The 20,927-nt window shown below is 42.1% G+C and overlaps 1 protein-coding gene across 7 annotated transcripts in view; it reads right to left on the minus strand.

Annotated features, from left to right (window-relative positions):
* Positions 1–20,927, minus strand: part of RAPGEF6 (Rap guanine nucleotide exchange factor 6) — a 97,230-nt gene that overhangs the window by 9,843 nt on the left and 66,460 nt on the right. For 3 of the 7 annotated variants that reach the window (XM_065734852.1, XM_065734848.1, XM_065734853.1), the window contains 14 exons: positions 20,555–20,758; positions 19,718–19,826; positions 17,535–17,778; positions 17,053–17,210; positions 15,977–15,991; positions 14,282–14,522; positions 12,818–13,201; positions 10,615–10,826; positions 9,651–9,774; positions 7,691–7,714; positions 5,130–5,350; positions 3,295–3,480; positions 2,656–2,790; positions 1,168–1,281 (listed from right to left, as the gene is read on the minus strand). In XM_065734852.1, coding sequence (XP_065590924.1) covers positions 1,168–1,281; positions 2,656–2,790; positions 3,295–3,480; positions 5,130–5,350; positions 7,691–7,714; positions 9,651–9,774; positions 10,615–10,826; positions 12,818–13,201; positions 14,282–14,522; positions 15,977–15,991; positions 17,053–17,210; positions 17,535–17,778; positions 19,718–19,826; positions 20,555–20,758 — 2,371 coding nt within the window. The remainder of the gene's footprint in view (positions 1–1,167; positions 1,282–2,655; positions 2,791–3,294; positions 3,481–5,129; positions 5,351–7,690; positions 7,715–9,650; positions 9,775–10,614; positions 10,827–12,817; positions 13,202–14,281; positions 14,523–15,976; positions 15,992–17,052; positions 17,211–17,534; positions 17,779–19,717; positions 19,827–20,554; positions 20,759–20,927) is intronic. The other 4 variants (XM_065734854.1, XM_065734849.1, XM_065734850.1 and 1 more) reach the window with 3 other exon arrangements.

Below are 20,927 nucleotides of genomic sequence, written 5' to 3' on the forward strand. Positions count from 1 at the left end.
ACAAGAAATACTCTGAACAAAGATCATGTAAGATGGCACCTGGAGCCATAGCACACAGCCCACACTTTGAGAGATTTCACAGTTTAAGCTTGACTACTGCTGTAAGACTTTAAGAGCAATATAAATATCATCAACGTCATCAAACTGTAGAACTGATACACGTAGGAATGAAAACATTTAAGACTAGCATTAATACTGGATTTCAGTTCCCTTTCCTTTATCAACAATTATTATCTCTTATTTTTTATTTAGTCTAATAGTCTCTTGAAAATTAAGCCCCTTCAAGAACCTGTAAGATCTGGAGAACAAAAGGATTACTCTCTCTTACAGAGGTGAGCTCTGGATGAAAGCTGGGTCGTCGAACAATGGCACATAAACACAGGAACAGTAAAATGCAAGTCTTTGCTTGGCTGAAAGGCTTAGCAGAATAAGGCCAGCACAAATCCACACACAAACACACCAATGCTGGAAGTGAGCACCTGATTTACACCACAGGAGGGACTACTTTGAGTCAAATTAAGAGAACATTACAGAAGTTACTGTTTTGTTGGCATCTGCAAATGCTAAGAGAACTGTCACTGTACCTGTTCCTTGATTTTCCAAATCTTGTGTTATTTCTTTTCTATGCTGTAAGTGTGGCGAGTTAGTAACACTGACACAAATATCTTCTAGTTCTGGACAGGTCAATAAAGTACATTGAACAGCTTAAACACATCTCAATGCTCCTGTATGCAAGTGCATAACGCTAACATAACTTAGATTACATCAGCGTATCTGATACTGAATGGACATCAGTCTGTCTTCTAAAAATACATCAGAGAGTCTTCCTTCTCCTCCTAGGCCCCATCTGCAGACAGTCACATGTCAGTGGATTGCTGTTGCTATAGATACTCGCTGTACTCAGAGCATCACTGTCTCTGTCCTTTTGGGTTTTGCTGCTTTCTGAGGCTTGGACGTGCTCTGCTTCCCTTTTTGCAGTGAAAGCTGTTCTTTCCCTGGAGAAGCTTCTTTCCCTAAGTCTTCTGAACAGGTGTCCCTTCTCTCTCCTGTGCTCACGCTCAGCTTCTGCCTTTTCACTCTCATCCTTCCTTTCTCCCTTTTTGCTCATGTCAGATCTGCCTCTTGCTTTGACAATCATCTGAATTCTCTTATGTAAGTAAGCCCCACCTATTCCGTAGCTGCGCTGTCCGCTGTTCTTGTTGCTGGTTTCACTGGCGAGGGACGAGGACGACCCAGAGAGATTCATCTGACTGCAGTTATCCGACCTTGGGATGTTACCAACTACAACAAAGTACACACAGCCAGGTCTTGATAAATAACAGCAGAAGTAATGTGCTCATTAAAAAAAAAATCTTCAATCTTATCTGCACACCACTCAGGCATAGCTCAAAAGAAAATGAAATCTAAGATATAGCGAAATGTGTTCATGCCTAAAATTATGTCTTTCAGCTGTCTGTGAAGCACCTAATTTAAGTCCAATGAGCTGTGCACGCACAACAGGGTATGAATTACCTTAATCAAATTAGTCCAGTGCTAACAATATGCTAAAAGCAAGTTCAATTAATGAAATAATCCCCCAAGAAACAGAGTATTTTCAAAGAAACGTCAACTAAATTAACATGTTTACAGGAGAAACAGAAGAGAAGCGAAATCCCAGTGGAACTGGGTTTGGCAACCTGAGTAGTTAAGGTTTTTATCCATATGCTGTGTCTAAATAAGTGTCATTCTCCTAAAGGAAACAGTATCTTGTGAAGGCAGAAGCAGATGGGCCAGCAGATCTCCCACTGAAACCGGTGAGAAGATGCAGCAAGTCACCATGCCATGCCATGCCAGTGCTGTGGGCTCTGGGCTGCCAGTGAGACAAAAGCAGCGCAGAAGGGATGGAGAAATGCCTTACACCGTTCAACACTGACCACACTGGCTCACTATAAAGTGGTGTTTATAGAGATTTCAAATGAATTCCCATCCAAGCTTGACTAATGATGAAGTGATGCAGGTCTTTTACGAAGGTGTCAAAAATAAAGGGATTCTCAGGGCATCAATATAGACAGGGATATATACAAAGCCCTGTGCACAAGAACAGAAAACATCAATAGCAACTCCAGGATTTGGATGAATGCACTACTTTCGTAGCTATCAAAACCAGCTGTTCCAGAGATCTACGACAGTATTTTATCTCCAGCTCCCTCTAATCCCTTGATTTTCCAGCTACCTTAGGCAAAAATGTAAGATGCCAATAGCTGTAGTCTGTGTGCAACACCAGTGTCTTCAGGAAATCCCCAGGTCTGTGAATCCAGTTCACCTGTGGGGTCACCTCAATCCGAGCTGATTTGCTGGTGGGTGTCACAGCACTTACACCTACTGGGAACTCTGTCAGAAGCACTGAAGCTACTTTAAAGAAACTAACTGTTCCAGTCTTTATAGATCAGTTCACTTTTAAGGCCAAAACATATAAAACACATTGGAAAACAGTGTCTATTATTAACGGATAGAAACACATTTCTATACTTGACATGAGTTACCTAAAGTGCCATCCCTCTTACATGAAGTTACCAACCAACGATCCTGCCACTGCCCACCTGGTTTTGTACAGCACAGGCACGAGCTCCTGTGACAGATGCTGACACATGCTGAACACCAACAGAGCACACGTACCTTTGCGTGGAGAGCCCTGAGGAGAAGCTGGGGGGCTGGAGTGCAAAGAAGATGCCATGGACATCGTGTCATCCGTCTGCTTCTTGCTACTTACTTCCTCTGACAAGCTTAACGACTTCTGTGGTGAGCCTGTACCTAGGACAACAACAGAGACATTCCAAGCTATGCAAATATGTTAAAATAGAGACAATATTTTCATTATATATATTTATGTGTATATATATATATATATTTATAATTGTGCTTTGCAATTGGCAAACTTAGAAACAAAGTGATGCTCAGTAGGGGCAACAAATAAGCCCTGCTCCTTTTGACAATAATGTTATTACAACAGTATTAAGACAGTGTTCAAATATTACATGTATTTGATTTGTTCCGACAGTTTCACTAAAATATATTATAATTCATTTTGTCAGGAAGAGAAACCAACTATGCTGTTCAGCTCAGCCAGGGAAAGATCCCTTTAGAACATAAAAATACACAGGAGAAGACTCAGCACTTCACATCTGACCTGTTCAAGAGAGGCATTAAGATTCACTTTAGTTAGAATCAGTCAAGAGAAGGATTTAACTCGGACGCCTGCATAAAGGGACCTTAAATAATCCGCCCAGCTCCAGCTGGCAGAACAGAGATACTCACTGAAGGTGACATGATCCTTTGTCAGCCCCTTCTTCCTGCTGGGGTATAAGTTCACAGATGGAACCTGAAGAACTTGGCTCATTCTGTTCTGCTGATGGGCCTTAGTGGTCTGACCGATCGATCTCATGGGCACTGGAGACATTTCTGAGGATTTTGCCCCTCTTCTCTCACTTAAATTCTTTGTCACTGTTACAGAAAAACTGGATATCAGTATCTGGCACCTTGAATTGTAGGATTATTACAAGCACAACCAGACAAAGGTGACTATGGAACGAAGCAGACAAAACATGCAGAACATTCTGTACTCCCAACATTTCTCCCCTGTTGCACTGAAGAGAAAGGTGCACAAAATGACACCTAGAAAAAGTAAACCATTCAGTGTCATAGAGGCACGCCATCCAAAACCAAAAAGGTGTGTTTTATTTCGACTGCAATCAAGTTCCATATTTAAAATGCTCACACCAAGGGCACAGGAGCAGAGCAGCATCTCCTTCAAAATGACGTAATGCCACAGAAAGGAGAAGGGATGGCTGTTCTGCATCCAGCATCAGATCTCTCACTAGGTGGCACAATTGATTTACAGCACAGGGCACGGATTCAATTTCTGCTTTAATTACACAGCAATTAATAAACTCTGGAGTTCAGGCCGTCTGAGCTCCCCTTAAGTAACCTTGGAATTGTCTGGATTGCAGCATAACCACTGCTCACTGCTCCTGCAAGCAAAGCTGGAAGAAAGGAAGAAGGTGTAAGGGTGGGCAGCTCTACCTCTGACTTTTCTGAATATCAGAACAAAAACTTCACGCCTTTCCTTTTCCTACCCAGAGCTATCTGCGATCTCCAGCAACCTCAGGCATCAGACCAATGTGAATGCACTGAATTTGACATTTTAAAAATGGAGTCAGGTATGGTCTTTTCCCTGCATAACTTCTTTCTGAGGAAAAAAAATGCTCAGAAAGGTATTTCGGGAAACAACAGGAATTTGTGCTCTTAGTACTGAATAATAGAAAAGACTTGAAGTTTTATCTTCAAGGTTTCCTACTCACGCTTTTAAATTACCTCATCACAGAAAAAATGGTATTTGAGGAGAAAAAAAGGCTTAAGATGCTGCATTTGCATATCAAGCAAGCACGAAACATCACTTTGATTAGCAAAGTTTCTCCTTTTCTATTTTGAGACAACCCTACTGCTCAAGCATTTGAACATTTCTAAGGATCAAAATCAAATGCAATTACCATTTCTCAATTTGAAATAAGAACGTACTGAGCACAGTGTAAGAGATTTGTTTAGTGACACAGCTGCACAGGACTTCAAATTATGAAAACCGCCCTGCTGTAGTCCTCTATTTTTGACTGTCAAGCCATGTCAATCCCATCAGCCAATATTGACTTGACTTCTGCTTCTCAGCCATCTTCGTTTGTTCTGAGCCGTAAGTCACTGCAGCTTCTGTATTGATTTTGTCTCTTTTCATTTTCTTGCTGTTCGCATGGTAAACGTTACTTTTATCCTTCCTAATTCTGCACAAGGACAGCAGGGCAAGAGCAGAGCTAATGTACTATTGAATTTCCTTCCAGGCTGATAAAAAGACAGACGCTTTAAAAACTAAAGGTTAAAATAAAAAATGTCGCTGAAGTTTTCTCAACTCAGCCAAGATCAGAATGTTAATGCAGGCTTGCTGAAACTCTATCGGTTTGACACGATATGAGCTGACAAACGAGCTGCTTCCCAGGGCCACTTTTCCTGGAGGGAGAGCAGAACGATCCTGGACGGTGTTTCCAGGGAAGGAACAATGTTTTTAAAGACTTAAAAACGCCACTCTCACAGACTGCTGCACTTACGAGTGCTGTAGGCAGGCTCACACTGCAGGGACAGGACCTGGATCTTCTCCTCGTCCGTCTCCACGTTCAGGTTGGAGAGGTACTGCTTCACCTTCCTCGCCATCTGCGCGTCCTCGTACAGCTTCTTGGCGTTGAGCAGCGAGCTGCGCCGTGCACGCTTCTTGTGTGCTCCCCCCTGCACGTCCAGCATGTTGGAGTTGGTGCTGCCCTGGCTCAGGGACCTGCGAAAGAACAGAGCACAGCCATCAGGTGTGGGGTCTCAGCAGCAACGAGGAGCTGAGCAGCACACGTCAAAGCGGATTATTACCGGTATTCTTCAGTTAGGGCTAGTGCATGCTGATGCAAATGAGTTAAAGAAGATGAACAGCATTAAAACATCAGTTGTCTTAAAATCTCCTGGTCAAAAGGAGAGCAGCGATTGGAGCCCAGGAAAGGACTGCACGTGGAATTGTGGGACTTGCAAGAACGAGGCACAGGGCTGTGCCAAGCACCCAGTCTGTTCTGCTGATGGATGGTGCTCCTGTTCTGCACAGCCCACGCTATTGCTGCAGGGTAAACTTGCTAACTCCGTTCGTCTAAGGAATTTGGTCCCCACTGTGTGCTGCAGGCTTACAGCAGTGACCTGCCACCATCCAGCTGGGCCACAGAAGTGACCGCTTAGAAACACGAGCTTCTGACCGTGCTTAAATGAAAATGAGAACTGCATTAAATATGCAAAGCACAATGTGTCGCATACTTAATTTCTCCAATTAAGTAGAACAGCAGCTGACTAAAAATGGATCCCAACAAAGGTCAGGATGGCAGCCATAACATACATATGCTTGTATGGACTCACAGCTACAAAAGGTGATGACATCAGTGCCCAAACAACTGACTGAGATACAGTCAATTACACACATCACATCTGTTCAACTGCCAGAAGTCCTATGGCCACCTCAGCTCTAATCCACTTTTATGTTTTAGTAAATGGAGACCATCACATACAAGAAAACTCCAGGGGGAAGCTGCAGCGAGGCTGCTCAAACAGGGTGTGGTTTTTGCCTTTATATTAAAAAAAAAGAAAAAGAAAAATGTCAGAGGATTTTAAAAGGCTGAATTCTTTGTGGAGTTACTTATCAAAATCTTGGGTGCGTTTCCAGAATCATTAGTGGAAGGATAAACAAACCCCGGCACAGAAGAGCTGCCACAGCTAACAGCCTCAGAATGAAACACGCTGCTCGAGGAAAGATCGAACACGTTGGGTTTAAAAGCAAAGAAATGGTGGGAACCACCTGCCTGCAATATTTCTGAAGATGATTCATACATTAAGCCAAGAGAAAACGTAAGCTTAAAAACTGTGGCAGAAATGTACAGCTTAATCAAACAAAAAGCTAATGCTGTTACAGGCAAAGGGCAGCAGATGGCACAACGGACTGCTGACACTCATTGGGACTGCTCTCTGTACAGGCAGGAGCAAAGTTAATGCCTACACTATAGCAAACCAGGAAAATACGTCGTATTTCTTTTTAATTATATATATTTATTTGTTTCATGTGTACACACTGCTTCTTCTAATTTTGGAGTTCACTTTTTGAGTCAATTTAATTCCATATCCCTTAAAAATCATTTTCCCTTATGCAAGCTCCCAGCAACCCAAAGGCTGGAAATCACTACCTACAGCACAGCATGCCTCCTGCTCCAGAGGGACCTGGGTCCTATCCCCACCACGAGCTGTGCACTGAGCCATGTCCTGTCCTGCTGCTGGCCCAGCTTGCCCATACCAGCAGCATCTGCGTGGTGCTGAGCTCACTGTGGGTATTGGCACCCAAAGCTGACCCAGCCTGCCCTGCTGCTGTCCCTCCCCAGTGTCTGGATGTACAGATGCACGTAGTGTGAACAGGAGAGCTTCAAAGGGCAAAGGCACACAGGCTAAGGTATGCAGGTAGCAGCTGAGGGGCAAAGACACAAGGGAGAATGCACAAAATACAGCTATAGGGTCACCTCCAGCTCAGTGCCCCATGGCACTGCCAGCTAGCTCACCAGCTAACCCTGGTACCCTCCTACCTGGTACCTTCTGTCACAGTCATTCTGTCTTTCAGCCTTGCACAGCTAAAAAATCAATGAGGATTCTGGCATATATAGTGCAAGACACATTTTAAATCCATATTAAAAATAACAACTTTGAAGCTTAAACTCAGAGCGGGGAATTCCTCTACCATTATCACAACTCAGTGTCTCTTCACAGCTTAAAATGCAGAATGGCTTAAACCTTTCTGCTTCATGTAAAGACCAAGTTATTCATTTCCAATAGTTCACCTCCTGACGTAACTGCACACAGCAGTTCTTCCCCCTACGCAGTAAGCAAGAATGCAAACAACTTGTCTAGCACACAGAAGCAACGCAGCACCTCTACAGCTGCTGTACAAAGTTGACCCTAAGATTTCCTATTCCTAAAAATCCGTATTGCAGGGTTAATCAAATGCATGCTGTACTTCAGGAGCATGCACTAACGAGGAGGATGCAGTATGTTAAGGAGTTGCATAATCTTTATTTATCTTAGTTGCATTCATCTCTACACTTACCCCAAACTTCTCCACCTCTTCTTCCTGTAAGCAAGAGCCATATACATTGAAGCATGTATTTGAACAGAAAAGCACAGGAAAAAAAATAAAACAGTTGAGAGTCAGGAAGAAAGATGTAGACAGGAAAGAACAGAAAAGAAAAAAATCTCTATACAGCAAAATTCTTCTCAAACAATAACACAATGTCGTCATGAAATGCAAGGACAGGACTTGCTCAAACACTCCAACGTGGAAGAACATCTATCAGTTTTTCTGTTTATTTTTAAGTTTAACCTTTGAATTGAAAATCCAAACTCGCGTTACATTCTCTTGTTAAGTGATTCCCATAACTCAAACTCAATTCTGATGGAGCAAGCAAAAGCTTTTTAACTTATTCATATTGTAGGAAATGCGATTAAGGTAATTTATGTTTTGCATTAGGATGGCAGTAAATGTATGAGAAACCATCAGTATTCATGTTTATGGTGCTGTTTTCCCTTGATTGCCTGCTGGAAAACAACCCGTTTGCCAAACACACCTTGAAAAGCTCACTGCTCTGTATTAATTGGCAATGAACTCGTTAGCAGGTCTCACGTTACTGCTAACAAACACTTTTTCTTGTTCGTTTTTAATCTTCTTCAGAAACATTTGTTGGTGCTTCATAACACAAACTGATAGATCAAACACCAGAGGCAATGCAAATGAATCTCAATGCAGAAAACAAGGAGCCATTTTCTTTTAATCTCTGGCAGCACTGCTAATATTAATGCCTGAGCATTTTAACTCAGGAGGCACTTTTTCAGCTGTGGTCATTAAGACGTGTTGTGTAGTTCTGGCAAAGATCTGAAAGGTAACTATTTACTTACTACTAATTCAGCTAGTGATTAGACTTCATTAGGTCTCAAATTGGAAGGGGCATGAGGGAAACTGATGTACAGGTCCATGTAATCGGTGAATGCCACGTTTTCTGAAAAGCAACTAACTTGGAAGTTGCTGTGCAATTTCGCATTAAAAAGGAAGTTTCAGTGGTTGAAATATAACAGCATGAAGGTGACCCTCCACTCTGAAATGAATCCACCCTTACACAACTTCTATGAGGGATCCACTATTTTTTCCTCAGTTTTTTAAACCCAATATTCTCAGCTGCTGACAGCCAGCCCTGAAGGCCAGTACCAAAGAGGACCCACTGGTGTCAATGGACCCCAACCACTGGATATTCTGCCACTTTTCTAAGTAGAATCTGTGCAGTGACTCACAGACACAGCTCCCCAGTGGGCTGGGCACTGAGCTCAAGAGCAGGGCAGGACAACCAGCAGGACCCCACCAGCAGGATGGCCTGCACTGGGGATGCTATCTCAGCTGGGAGAAGCAAATAGATGCAGGGGATTACTCAGTTCCGCTGAGTGCAACCTGGAGCTCATCAGCACCAGATTAGAAGTCATGGCGCTTTTGTTCTGTGGTTTGTTAATAAAAAGCATGATGATATCACACACTGAGGAAAAAAAGGAAGAAAAATAAGGTGAGAAGACACTCTCCACCTGCATACTGCCTGAAGACACCAAACATTACGTAGGTGTAGCAAGCTGTGCTTAGAATGAATAAAAATATTGCTTTGTTGTTTTATTTTTAAATATTTGATCAGTTTTTATTTGTTAAAGGTAACATTTCAGATTCCTAGATGGGTGATTTCTGTGTTTTATTTTACATAAATGGTTTTCACCTAATACTGTATCTCCTAAAATTCTGATTATTTTATTGAGCACATTCTTCATTGCTATATTAGACAAACTGGTTTAGCAGCCATTAGAAGTAACTCTCAGGAGCATTGCTCGCATTGCCAAAACTTGGTAACGATTCTGGTTCTGATGGTAAATGGCAATGGTAAGTCACACAATGAGATACTGACGTAGGGATGCACACACAAACCCAGATCCCTACCCACTGAGCCACCTGCAGTCCTACTGCCTTTCTATTTGCACACCTTTGTCTGAACATTACGGCTGGATCCATGTTGGCAGAGGTCATCCTCACCACTTGGCGGATTTCTTTGGCAATCATCCTGAGTTTCTCAAAATTTACCAGGCCGTCCACTTTGGAATCATTTCCTGCACGTTTGAAACACAAAAAGAGTAAGAAATATTTACTTACACAGAACGTGTTTCTAGCCCCACACATTGGCCTTCCTCCCTCCATGCCCTCCATCAACAACTCTGCTTTAGAAAATGTAGCACAAAAACAAAAAACTCGAGCAAAAAGACAGACCCACTCCAACCATCTATCACTGCTCTCATCAATCCACTTCTAAAGTAATATGAGTTAGGAAGAGGAAAGAGGGGCAAAAGAAGTATGCCCAAATTCATTGGCACAGATGCCAAATAAACTGACATCTGCAGCATTCACATTCTGAAACGGGCTCAAATAGTTCAGAAAGATCAAAACCAAGAATTTGGCACCGCTGGGAATGCTCAGCTTTAACAGAACTTTTTGTAAGAAGAAAAAAATGGAACTGTTTCAACAAAAACCCCTGCAAATGCTGAAAGCAGGAGTAGGAGGTGTTGTACCATCGTGGCTGTCTGAAAGCCACAACACAGAATAAGGAAAGCTAGAAACACTGCAGCAACAAGTTCTCGTAAGAGAAATAGATTTCTCTTAGCAGTGCCAGCACCAGGCAGCACAGACTTGAGGACTTCAGGCCAGCTGATGAACATTAAGCATTGCTTCTAAGATATTCAAAATACACATTTAATGTTTGATTTTTTGTCTGGGATTAGTCTCTTCTATTATGCACTCACAGTTCTAGTGCATTGTACTCCCACAAAGGATGCATCAAAAGCACCCTACTGGTGGCAGCTTCCTTTCAGACATCTGCTGAATCACGGAGCACTGAAGAAAGGGCTATAACGTATTCAGTGCCTGGTTTATTATTTTGCTGTGTTTGACATTACCTTCATGTAGAAATGTGATATCCTTCTTGACAACGGGGAAGAGCGGAATAATTGGAGGCTGCATGCTCTGACTGCTAAGGATGTTGCGGTACTTTGCCATGTTTCGAGATGGATCAAAAAGATCCTGAAGGTCTCTGAGGTGCTTCTCATACTTGCTTGGTAACTTCTCCCAGGTGCCTCTGAGACGTGCCACCGGAGCCAGATTCAACCCACTGCAAGGCAGATACGTTCCATTATCAGCTGCTAGCAGAATGGTTCCCTTTTGAACGGAAACAAAGGGTTGTGGGGCTTTCTTAGGGGATTACACACAGTTTTCACTAGGCTAACTGAAAGCTGGGGAAATGCCAGGCTGCAAGTCCTACACAAAGCCCACTGCTGCTCGCTCTTGTAGGCAAGCAAAAGGGAGCACTGTACAGAATGACTGCTCCTTATTCACGATGTACGGACTTGGAGTTCTCCTGCCAAAACAGCCTCCCTGCTCCACAGTGCTGAGGAACATTTAATGTGCCAACCACTTTTCTCTTGTGAAAATGTTTACTGCAAATAAGGACAAAAAAGGTGAAAAATTCACGTGGCAAACACACAGCTGTAGAAGAAAGGGAGAGCAGCACCAGCTCGTCCCAGGCAAAATGGCAAAGGTTGGGAGAATGCCTGGAGCACTGAGTGACTGATGAGCTGCACCTTGTCACTATGCTCCATTCCCACTCTGAGTAAAGATATATCCAGAATTAGTTGGACACAGTAAAAAAAAGTAGCAGTGAACTATATTCACTCCCCATGATAACTGGTCACCAGCTCTGCTCAAGAAACACTGCAGTCACTGCAAAGACCTTGTACATGCAGCACTGGAAGGTGACGTCCTCCAGCATTCACCATCAAACCTGGACTGGTGCAATTTGCTCTTGTAAGAAGATGTGTCCTCAGTTTAAAAGCCTCAAAAACTTATTTTGCCTTTTTTTTTTCCACCACAGACTTCTCCCCACACTATTGTAAAGTCACCAACAAAGCCTTCTCTCATGAGAAATCTAACATATGTCCCCACACAGCTTCTCTTTTCTGTGCTATATTAAGATGGTATCTTCCTGTTTCATGTAACACATGGCATCATATTGACATGAAATGCAAGGCAGGAAAGAGAATCCTTGCTCCATATGCCAACAGAAACATGCTCCTCTGGAAATGAGGGCAAAATAAAAGCTAATTTATTTGCTATTTTTTGATCAAAGACCACTTCTGTTGTGGTCTTGTGAGGCTGAACTCAGAAATAAGAAGTTATTTTTCCACCTACAATAAACCATGGGAGATTAGGAAGCAGGAAACAAAAAATACATTCAGCATCTGCATTTGTATTCGCCATGTAACGAGCAGTCACAGCCCTGACGGCTGCACAGCATCTTTTAAGGGAATTCATTACCTCTTTAATACATGGCTAAACAGAAGCCAGAAGCATTTGATACACTGCTGAGACATGGAAGGAGATCTTATAAAATTAAAATTATCACATGGCACTTCCTAAAACTGTACTGGTGCTGATACAGTACGGATTCAGATCCCTGTCTGATGAATCAGAGTGATTTGTTCTTTTTAATACAATCAGGGCTTTGCATAATTGCAAATAAAGGAAATGCTGAACTGGCACCACTAAAGTCAAAGTAGCAGCACCCAGTATAAATCAGAGGAGAAGGTCTAATGGTGAAGAGAAAAAAATACAGAGGAACAAGCAGATGACCAGAAAGAACGAGAAGGAACATTACCTAAAACAGGACTGATTTGAGGAAGTCCTTACAATGAAAGAAAGAAAGAAAGAAAGTAATCTCATCATTGCAGATATGACTCAGGGCACACTGAAAAAGTAACACTGCCTGAAAAAAGGGAAACTGGGGGCCTGAATCACAGAAAAAAGCAGCAACTTTCAGGCACGTTTCTGGACTTCATCAATCAAATGGTGCTTTTGTCCAAATCTCTTTCCTGCTATGTCATGGTTAAAGAGGAGACAGTCACACACGGGCACTGAGCTCCTGAGGGCAAGGGAGGCACAGAGCACAGTGACAGTGCACCTTTTGGTCCACTGTGGCACTTTGAAAAGCTCAGTAATTCCCTCAAAACTACCCCACAATCTGAAGATACACCACCTCTTCAGTTCAGATGAGCAGAACTGCCCGTGACACCACAAATCAGACCTGACAAATGGGAAGCACTTTACCTTATAACCGCAAACATGGAATTGAAGTTCTTGCACTCTCGACAGTGGAGGGCAATTTTAATAAAATGCTTAATAATCTTCATCCTTTTGAGTTGGTTGGGCTCTGCTAATATCTCCATGGCAACCCAGAAAGTCTCTTGATTTATGACATCCTCAAACTGCTTCAAGTGAGCGTTTCCTGTTTTGGAGTCCAGCTTATAAAGGTCATCAATGTACTCCGTAGGCTCAATGTTACGAAATAACTCGAAGTCTCTCATGGAAAGCTGAGTGGCAACCTCAATGGTGCTCAGCTGTAGGAGGGAAATTTGGCTCTCTCTCAGCAGCTCTTGAGCATCCTCGTCTGAGCACAAGGTCTCCGTCTCCATGTTGTTTTTCAAATAATACCTAAGAACAACCGAGTTGCAACAGAATGTCAGAGATGCTCTTCAGAGGGTGTGTGAGCACAAAGACCCTGAACCACAGCCAACCAACGTGGACATTACTGACACTGCAGAGGTGTTCGGAGGACAGCCTTCCCACCTCGCTGGTGTCAATCGAGAGTTAGAGGCAAAGAGAGAGGCAGGGACAGCACAACCTTTGTACATTTTGCACCTCAGCCTTCAACATTTCAAAGCTATTTCAGTCTCCCTCATTGCTATTATTTTCTGGACTGTACTCAGCAACATGCTGCAGCTTTCATCTTCAAAAAGAGGTCAGTTACTTTTCCACTTGTAAATTCAGCAGTGAAATAACACTTTAAATGCCCATTAGTCGAGAAATCTCTCATTTATGTATTTCTCCATCTCTTAAACAAATTAAGTGTGGTTTCTTACATAAATTCAGTGTAGCATATTAATATTTACATGAAACTCGCAATCTTCAGGAAATGAAAAGGTATCTGGAAAATTAATTTCCACGGTCTAAAGCAGCTCACTTTCAGATACACAGAAGTTTATTCCTCATAAGTTCTCTCTGTTGCCCAGCGGAGAAGACTCAAGAATTTTTTACTTAATAAACTTTTTTCTGGCATGGACCAGGTCATCAGATAAAGATGAAGCACTTTCCATGTCAGAAAACATTCGTAACAGTTTAAATAAAACATGAAGAATTTATCTCAGGTAAGTATCAGTTCATTGCAGCATGACATCACTGAGAAAAGTTGATTGCGTGCTTTAATCCCGAAGTACATGTGGAAAGCGTCATGAAATACAAGTTTTTCCTTTAAGTGAAAGCCACCCCACGTTATGCTGATTTGCTGAACTTAGCTCTCACAGGGAGTTTGCTGTAAAGTCAGGGAGGATGTTTTTGCTTAAGGAAAAGGAAGGTGAAACAAGAAGGGAAGGAAGAGTGTAACTGATATTTCCTCCGACAGGCACCCGTCACTTTTCACTAGGGCATCCCTCCCCTCCCACTCTTTCAGAAGCTTCAACCCTAACAGGCAAAGTCAAACAAATCCCAACCCCATCCCAGGCAAGGCTGCGTTACCGTCCGTTGAGCTGAATCCTGTCAGCCAGTTTTGAGAACTGATCTGGAAGGCGGCGCTGCTTGATGACCCCCTCGGGGCTGACGGACACCTCACACAGGGAATAGGTCTCCGGGGCCCCGGTCAGGTTGAACTCGTTGACGGCGTGACTCACCACCTCCTTGGCCGTGGTGTCCTTGCTGATGATAATGTAACAGCTCTGCTGGTCTGCTTTGAAAACTCTTATGACTTGGTCTGGAATATCTGAAATAAGAGAAGAACAGCTTCAAAAGTGTGAAGTTACTCCTCCTGTGAAAGGACAGGAGGTCATTTTCCGCACCATTTGATCAATATCCATTTAAGCATTCAGTCTTTACCCCAAAATTTGAACGGAAAAAAGAAGACTCTCTCATCCCTGCATTTCCACAACTGAACTAACATATATTATCCCATGAACACAAAGTACAAGACAGCCATGCGTCCAATGACTGTCCTGTACATGGTCCTTCTGAGCATACCTCAAGATCTCTGGAAGCACTGCTCCTTTTTGGCTTTTCTGCCTGTGATCCAGAGTTGAGTGCCAAGGTGCTCCTCCCAGGGAGGTGCATGCACCATGGGCAGGAGAATGAGGAGAAGGGAGACCTGGCTGTAAACTAACTGCACACTTTCACACTCGCTCTCTCAACCTGAAGGAACACAGCTTTTGCCAGCAGCTAACTCTTTTATTAGTGCACCCATTTATAACATATTTAATGAATTATAAACGTGTCAGAGAACAGTTTTATCTGGGGCAAACTATAGCGAGAAGCAAATATCTAAAGAAATAATTCTCTCAATTACAGTTAATAGAGATTCTCAAAATATCACTGACTGGCAAAACAAATAAAATAAACAGTCCCACAGCAGAGATACCCAGGGCTATTGCAGAGGTCCTTCCTCCTCTCTCTGTTACTTGAGCAGCCTTTAATAACCTCAGTGGTAAGAGCCACATCCACAGACAGAGGCTGGCCAGGCAGGGCATCCCCTGCCCCAGGGAATTATTTGGGAAATGTCTGCACTCATTAAAATCATCACACGTCAACACAAGAGCCAAAACACCTATACCATGTAATCAGCATACCTAAAAATCAGAACTCACTCAAGTTTAAAGCCCAAATTGAAATCCAGATTAGAAGAAAAGAAATTGCCATGCAACCAGAACATGGTGTAACGTGTGAGTAGCAGGCGATGGAAACAAGCACGTGTCCATCTTATCACCCTTTACTGAAGCAGGTGAATATTAGTAAAAAGTGCTTCCCTACACACGATTCGAGTTCTGACTGAACAAAACACATGTCCAGTTTGCATGCACAAATTTTAGTCAGAGTTCAAAAGCAGAACAAACTGAACCTCAAACTGCACTATCATCCAGTTTCCATAAAAGGGATGCAAGTAATTACATTTAAGGTGAGGTCCCAGAGAAGTGAAGCAGCTTGCTGGTGGTCTTTCAGCATATCAGTAGCAGAAATGGGAATTAAATGAGGTATTCTCTGCTTCAGTCCAGCACTCTGCCACAGTGCTCAGAAGGAGCACCTATGGACTTATATTAAAGGGAAGCTTACAGGGCACATCACTGCCCAGTGAACAGACAGCAAAACTACACCAATGCAACGTGTTATGTTATCAGGCAAGCCATGCAATATTAAGGCCTTCAGGATGCTGGACTTCAGGATACTTACAGTAAAACCCAACGGCTGCAGGCAGGAAAAAAAGAGAAACAACTGTGTCAACACCAAATCAAGATTTAGATGTTTAGAAAACTTAAAGAGTTGGTCAAAAATATTTTGGTTTTCTCTAGCATTCAAAAATAATTGCATGGTTGTTATAGCAAACTTGTGAGGGACCAGTAATCCACTGCTCATATTATGCAGTAACTTGTACAGCAGAGAAAGATTATTCTTAGAGAACACGTGAGTAGCTCTCTCCTCTCTCATGTACACAGTAAGAAACTGGGTCTCCAGAAAAAAAAAAAGGAGCTTATTTGCTATGCATATTTACGCATTTGATAGGATATATTTGTTCCTTTTATAGGGAAAAACTGCAAGTTTACATAAACACAAGCTGAAGCCAGAAGGCACTTCTCAGAATATGTAATATATAGAACTTAAATGTGAAATAGGGAAACGTGATTCTGACTTGACATGTTTACAGGCAGCTGCATGTAACAGCAAATACCTCCTGCAGACACCCCATCAACTCTGCTCCTTCAGGACCAGCAAGGGAAGCCCAGACCAAAAATCTCAAAACACTTTTCAGCTTTTTCAGACATAAAACTGAATGAACTTAAAAGTCTGCAGGATATTATTTAAAAAATACTGTAATTACGTTGGTACCAAAGTTGCCTTATTCCATCCACGATATCATTCAAAAAATATATTAAAAGACAGTGGATGGAGAAGTCAAGGTATAGGAGTACTGGTATTGGGAAGGGATGATAACACAAGACAGGTGCAGAGGATGACAAACAGCTTCCACCAGAGCTCTGGGAAATCAAAGGCATTTACGGGTGGAAAAATGCATTTTATTTATTTGTTTATGTATTTATTTATGAGAAGCTAGGCCTCACACTACAAAAAAGCAGGGAACAGGGGTTTGGCCTGTCTGCATTTTCAGCAAATCACCAGTTTGGATCTGTGAGGGTCACAAGATCAAGAGGTAACCGCACTCAGTGCGTTTGAAGCTGGCACAAGGTGTTATTTCCCCCCTCCCCCCAAACCAGCTGCCTTGTAATTATCAAGCTCATGCTCCTGTTTACCTGAAGGATTAGAGAAATCCAGAATGCTAGTTGTAGGCTGCAGCAGGTCGGGGCTGCTGGATGACAGAGTCCCAGGAATGGGCATGATGGCCAGGCTGTGCCGGCACTGCCGCGTCCCCACGATGCTGTCGTCCTGTGACTGGCTCACACTGCCATCACTGCAAAACAAATTGGTTTCAGTCAGGTGTGTCAAAGTCCACACGTTCATCAAGTGAATCTTGGGGAAAAAATAATATCAGAAAGATGTTTTAATTAAATGCTGCAGACAAGCTTTAAGAGCAGAGACCGAGGAAACGTATATTTGAAGGCGTTCACTGGGACGGTGAAAATATTCTGGTCTTGTTCAGCAGCTCAGATTTACTGCATTTAAAAAGAAATAAAATAATGATTTAAAATAAAAAAAAAAAGCAGCATGGATGTGACTGAAGACACTAAACAGCTTCGTAAAGGATCAACTGGTCACCCGGGAGGGCCTGACACACCTGAAGAGTTTTGGAGGCAAGATGCTGAATCGAGTCTTGTCTAAAATTTTCCTGATTCTGTTTCTCCCACCAGAGACAGTGTTTGCTTTCAACTTCTTGTTTCCTTTTTCACGGGGGAACATCTGTTCCACATCTCCAGGCATATCTGGGATGGAGTAACGGTTGTTTTTCTTCTCTGCAATTTTTGGAATATGTGGAATTCCATTCTTCTCTTGCCCTATCCTGCACAGCAGCTCCTTAAACACTGCAAGAGAAAATACAACCATTGTGATTTACCTTTGCACACCTAAACCTTCGTGCTGCATACTTCTTTCCCCTCAAACATTTGGCTTCCCACATACCTGCAGAAAAAGTGAAGCAGAGTCCAAAACAAAAACGTAATGCCTTGCCAAGCCAAGCTATACATTACATTTTAATCTTGATTCTAAGGGGGCAGCACTTTTCCCATTTAAGTTTTACTGTGGAATTCTTTGGCAGCAAGTGCAACCCCAGACATTTAAGAAAAAAGGATAACCATTCAGCACAGCAGGACTCTCCCAGCTACTTTCAGAATGAACACATACCTCAGCAAATTTAATAAAGATATTCCAGCCTTCATAAAGGCAATCAGATCAATAAAAGAGAACCTCTACATTCACATCAATCACCTCTGTGTATTTATTGACTTTCGTCATCTCCATCTTTGGTAACAGTACAGACACTTCACGAAGGAAAACTTCAGGACAGCTTGGTATTTTCTTTTTTCCTTCATTTTCCTTCAGTAATATATAAAATGCACCGAATCTCCTACTGCATTTATCAAACTAAGGCAGTCTATCACTGACAGTCCCAGAAGATATAAGGGAAAAAATAAAAGGTCTTTGTTATGTCTGTTTCGTCCCACAAACAAAAGGTAAAATCAAATTGTTCAAACTGGTCTATCAACACATAGGGGTTTTCCTGTTTGTTCTGGGGTATTTTAAATCTTTTGAGGTCACTCATGTCAGAAATGTGGTACTTTCTGTTGAAAACATGGTACTGAGAGAATGCTGCACTGTGCAGAGCTGATTTATTGGCTCCTATGAACAAGGCATGAAGGACTTTATGCATATTCATAGTCCAACTGCATATTTCTATTATGTGACACAATTTGCAGCTACAATCCTTCACCATCCGAATTTGAATCTAAGAATGGGGACTGCCCATTGCCAGTACTAGGCACTTAGCACTCAATTAAAGGACAGAATCACAAGTACTGCAGTTCAAAAGAGCTTCACAACATGAATTCATTAAAATGTATCAGAGAAATCATCTTGAAATTTTATCAGCTTGCAGGAAATGAGGTTAGAATTCATTTGTATGTAACCATCACTGCCTCAGCTACAGCAAGGCTTTATTTTATGTCATTTCATTAGTCTAGTCGACTGATCACAGTTGTTCTATGCTTTCATGAGTTACAGTAATAAAACAACTATTAAGATCTTAAGACTTTTTACCTACTCGGTGATAAACAGAAAATTGTAACTGAAAAGTCATAGGGAACATGGGCAGGTAACCAGCAGAAGGAAATGCAAGTGGGAAACTTAGCACTCGGATACCACTACAGAGGAAGGATCTATCTGCTTCGTTCAGCCTTGCTTTTTCTGTAGCTATGGTTATTCTGTTTCCTGAACAGGATTATGGAAAGAGAACAGATGGTTTGAATGAGATTTTAAGGAGGTATTTATGTGTTTATATTCACACTGACAATTAAAAGCTAACATTTATATACTATACCACTTTTTATATTCCCTTATCGATTTGAGATGTAAAGGCAATTTATCCTATTGTCCTTACTGCCATCATAAAAAAGTTTTATGAAAACCCAGCTTGACATTTTTTGCTGTTTCTTGGCAAAATCTTTTGGCCCAGCTCCTTTGGCTCTGCGTCAGCTCTATCTCATGAAGGGACACTAAAGCTGCTTAAGCAGCCGTGTGAGGATTTCTCAGGGAGCACAGCACTGCCTATGCTGGCTCAGTGCCACCCAACGTGCAGCACGTGGCACACTCTGAGCAAATGGAGGCACAACCAGGGGACTCCTGCGTGATCTTTCACTCCCAGAGCAAGTTGGAAGAAAGGTGAAACCCTCCTGCACTTCTACAGCCAGAGAGACTGGAGGTTTTGCACACATACACAGAAATACATCACCTATGAAGACTACTCACCAAAAATGTTTGTTTTTACAGTAATGGAGAGATGAGTGTTGTTCCTTAAGATTTCGAGAGCTTTAGCAAATGTAATATTCTCAAAGTTCTGTCCATTTACTTCCATTATCTTTAAGAAGAAATACAAATCGAACTATTAGAACAGCTGCTTATAACGAGTCACTTTACAACAGTTAGAGATATAAATGCGACGACACAAGCACGTTAAGTACTTTCCAGAAGTTATCACACCATCTTTACAGTAGCTGTAGCAGGAAAGCATTCCTAGTAAAATAACTGATTTGATTACTCCACTGAAGTTCCATCCTTTAAACAAGCCAGGAACTCTATCCCTACCCATCAGCTCCTTTAACCAAACTCATCTTCTGGGACAACGTTCTTACATTTAGAATCTGCACATGGTGGATCACCAGCTGCAGACACAGTACTACAACCAAATGCCAGATCGACTGCAGGGCCCTGAGGCTCCCCCAGCCCCAGACACTCAGTACACCCAGTGAGAATCAAGCCCACAAAACAGTGTGATGGCTTCAACCAACTTGCATATCCTCCAATAAGGTGTCCTAAAGCAGCTACAACTTTGCCACAGTTTGGCTTCTCTTCCTCGTTTTGTTTTTGAAATACCTAAATATTTTAGATATTTTGAATGCTACTTAATAGGAACACATATTAAGCATACAAACCTAAAGTACTGGGGTTTTTTTTGCTTGTTTTTTTTTTTTTTAACTCTTATTTAACAGACAACAGCATAATCTTTTTCTTGTAAACAATACAGTTGGCTGAACCAGATCTTTTAATTAAGAGACGGATGTTTAAAATTAACTTTACACTTCCTACCTGATCACCACGCTTAAGTCCAGCTTCTGCAGCTTTACTGCCAATTTCCACAGTCTCAACAAAGATTCCAAAACCTTTGTCACTTCCCCCAAGAAGGCTGAAAAAGAGAGGTGAGTCCCTAGAAGGTTTCTGCAAGGTAATCTGTCTCCATTTTGCCTTGGCAGCACAAGCAATATTCAGCAATCTGAGATGTCCTTTCATTTTCTGTAACACAAGAAACATGAAACTGAGTGCTATGGGTTGTTCTTTTTTATAAATAGAAAAAAAAAAAGTTGTTTAGAAAAAAGAAGTGTCAGAAAGAGAAATGATGATCCTATGTATCCAGATCTTAATAAACCTTCTGCAGTGATGCAAAGACACATAAATGAGTGCC

Source organism: Cyrtonyx montezumae, unplaced genomic scaffold (genome assembly GCF_038088225.1).
Source record: "Cyrtonyx montezumae isolate F1298 unplaced genomic scaffold, pur_monq_1.0 scaffold_18, whole genome shotgun sequence".
In the NCBI taxonomy this organism is placed as follows: Eukaryota; Metazoa; Chordata; class Aves; order Galliformes; family Odontophoridae; genus Cyrtonyx; species Cyrtonyx montezumae.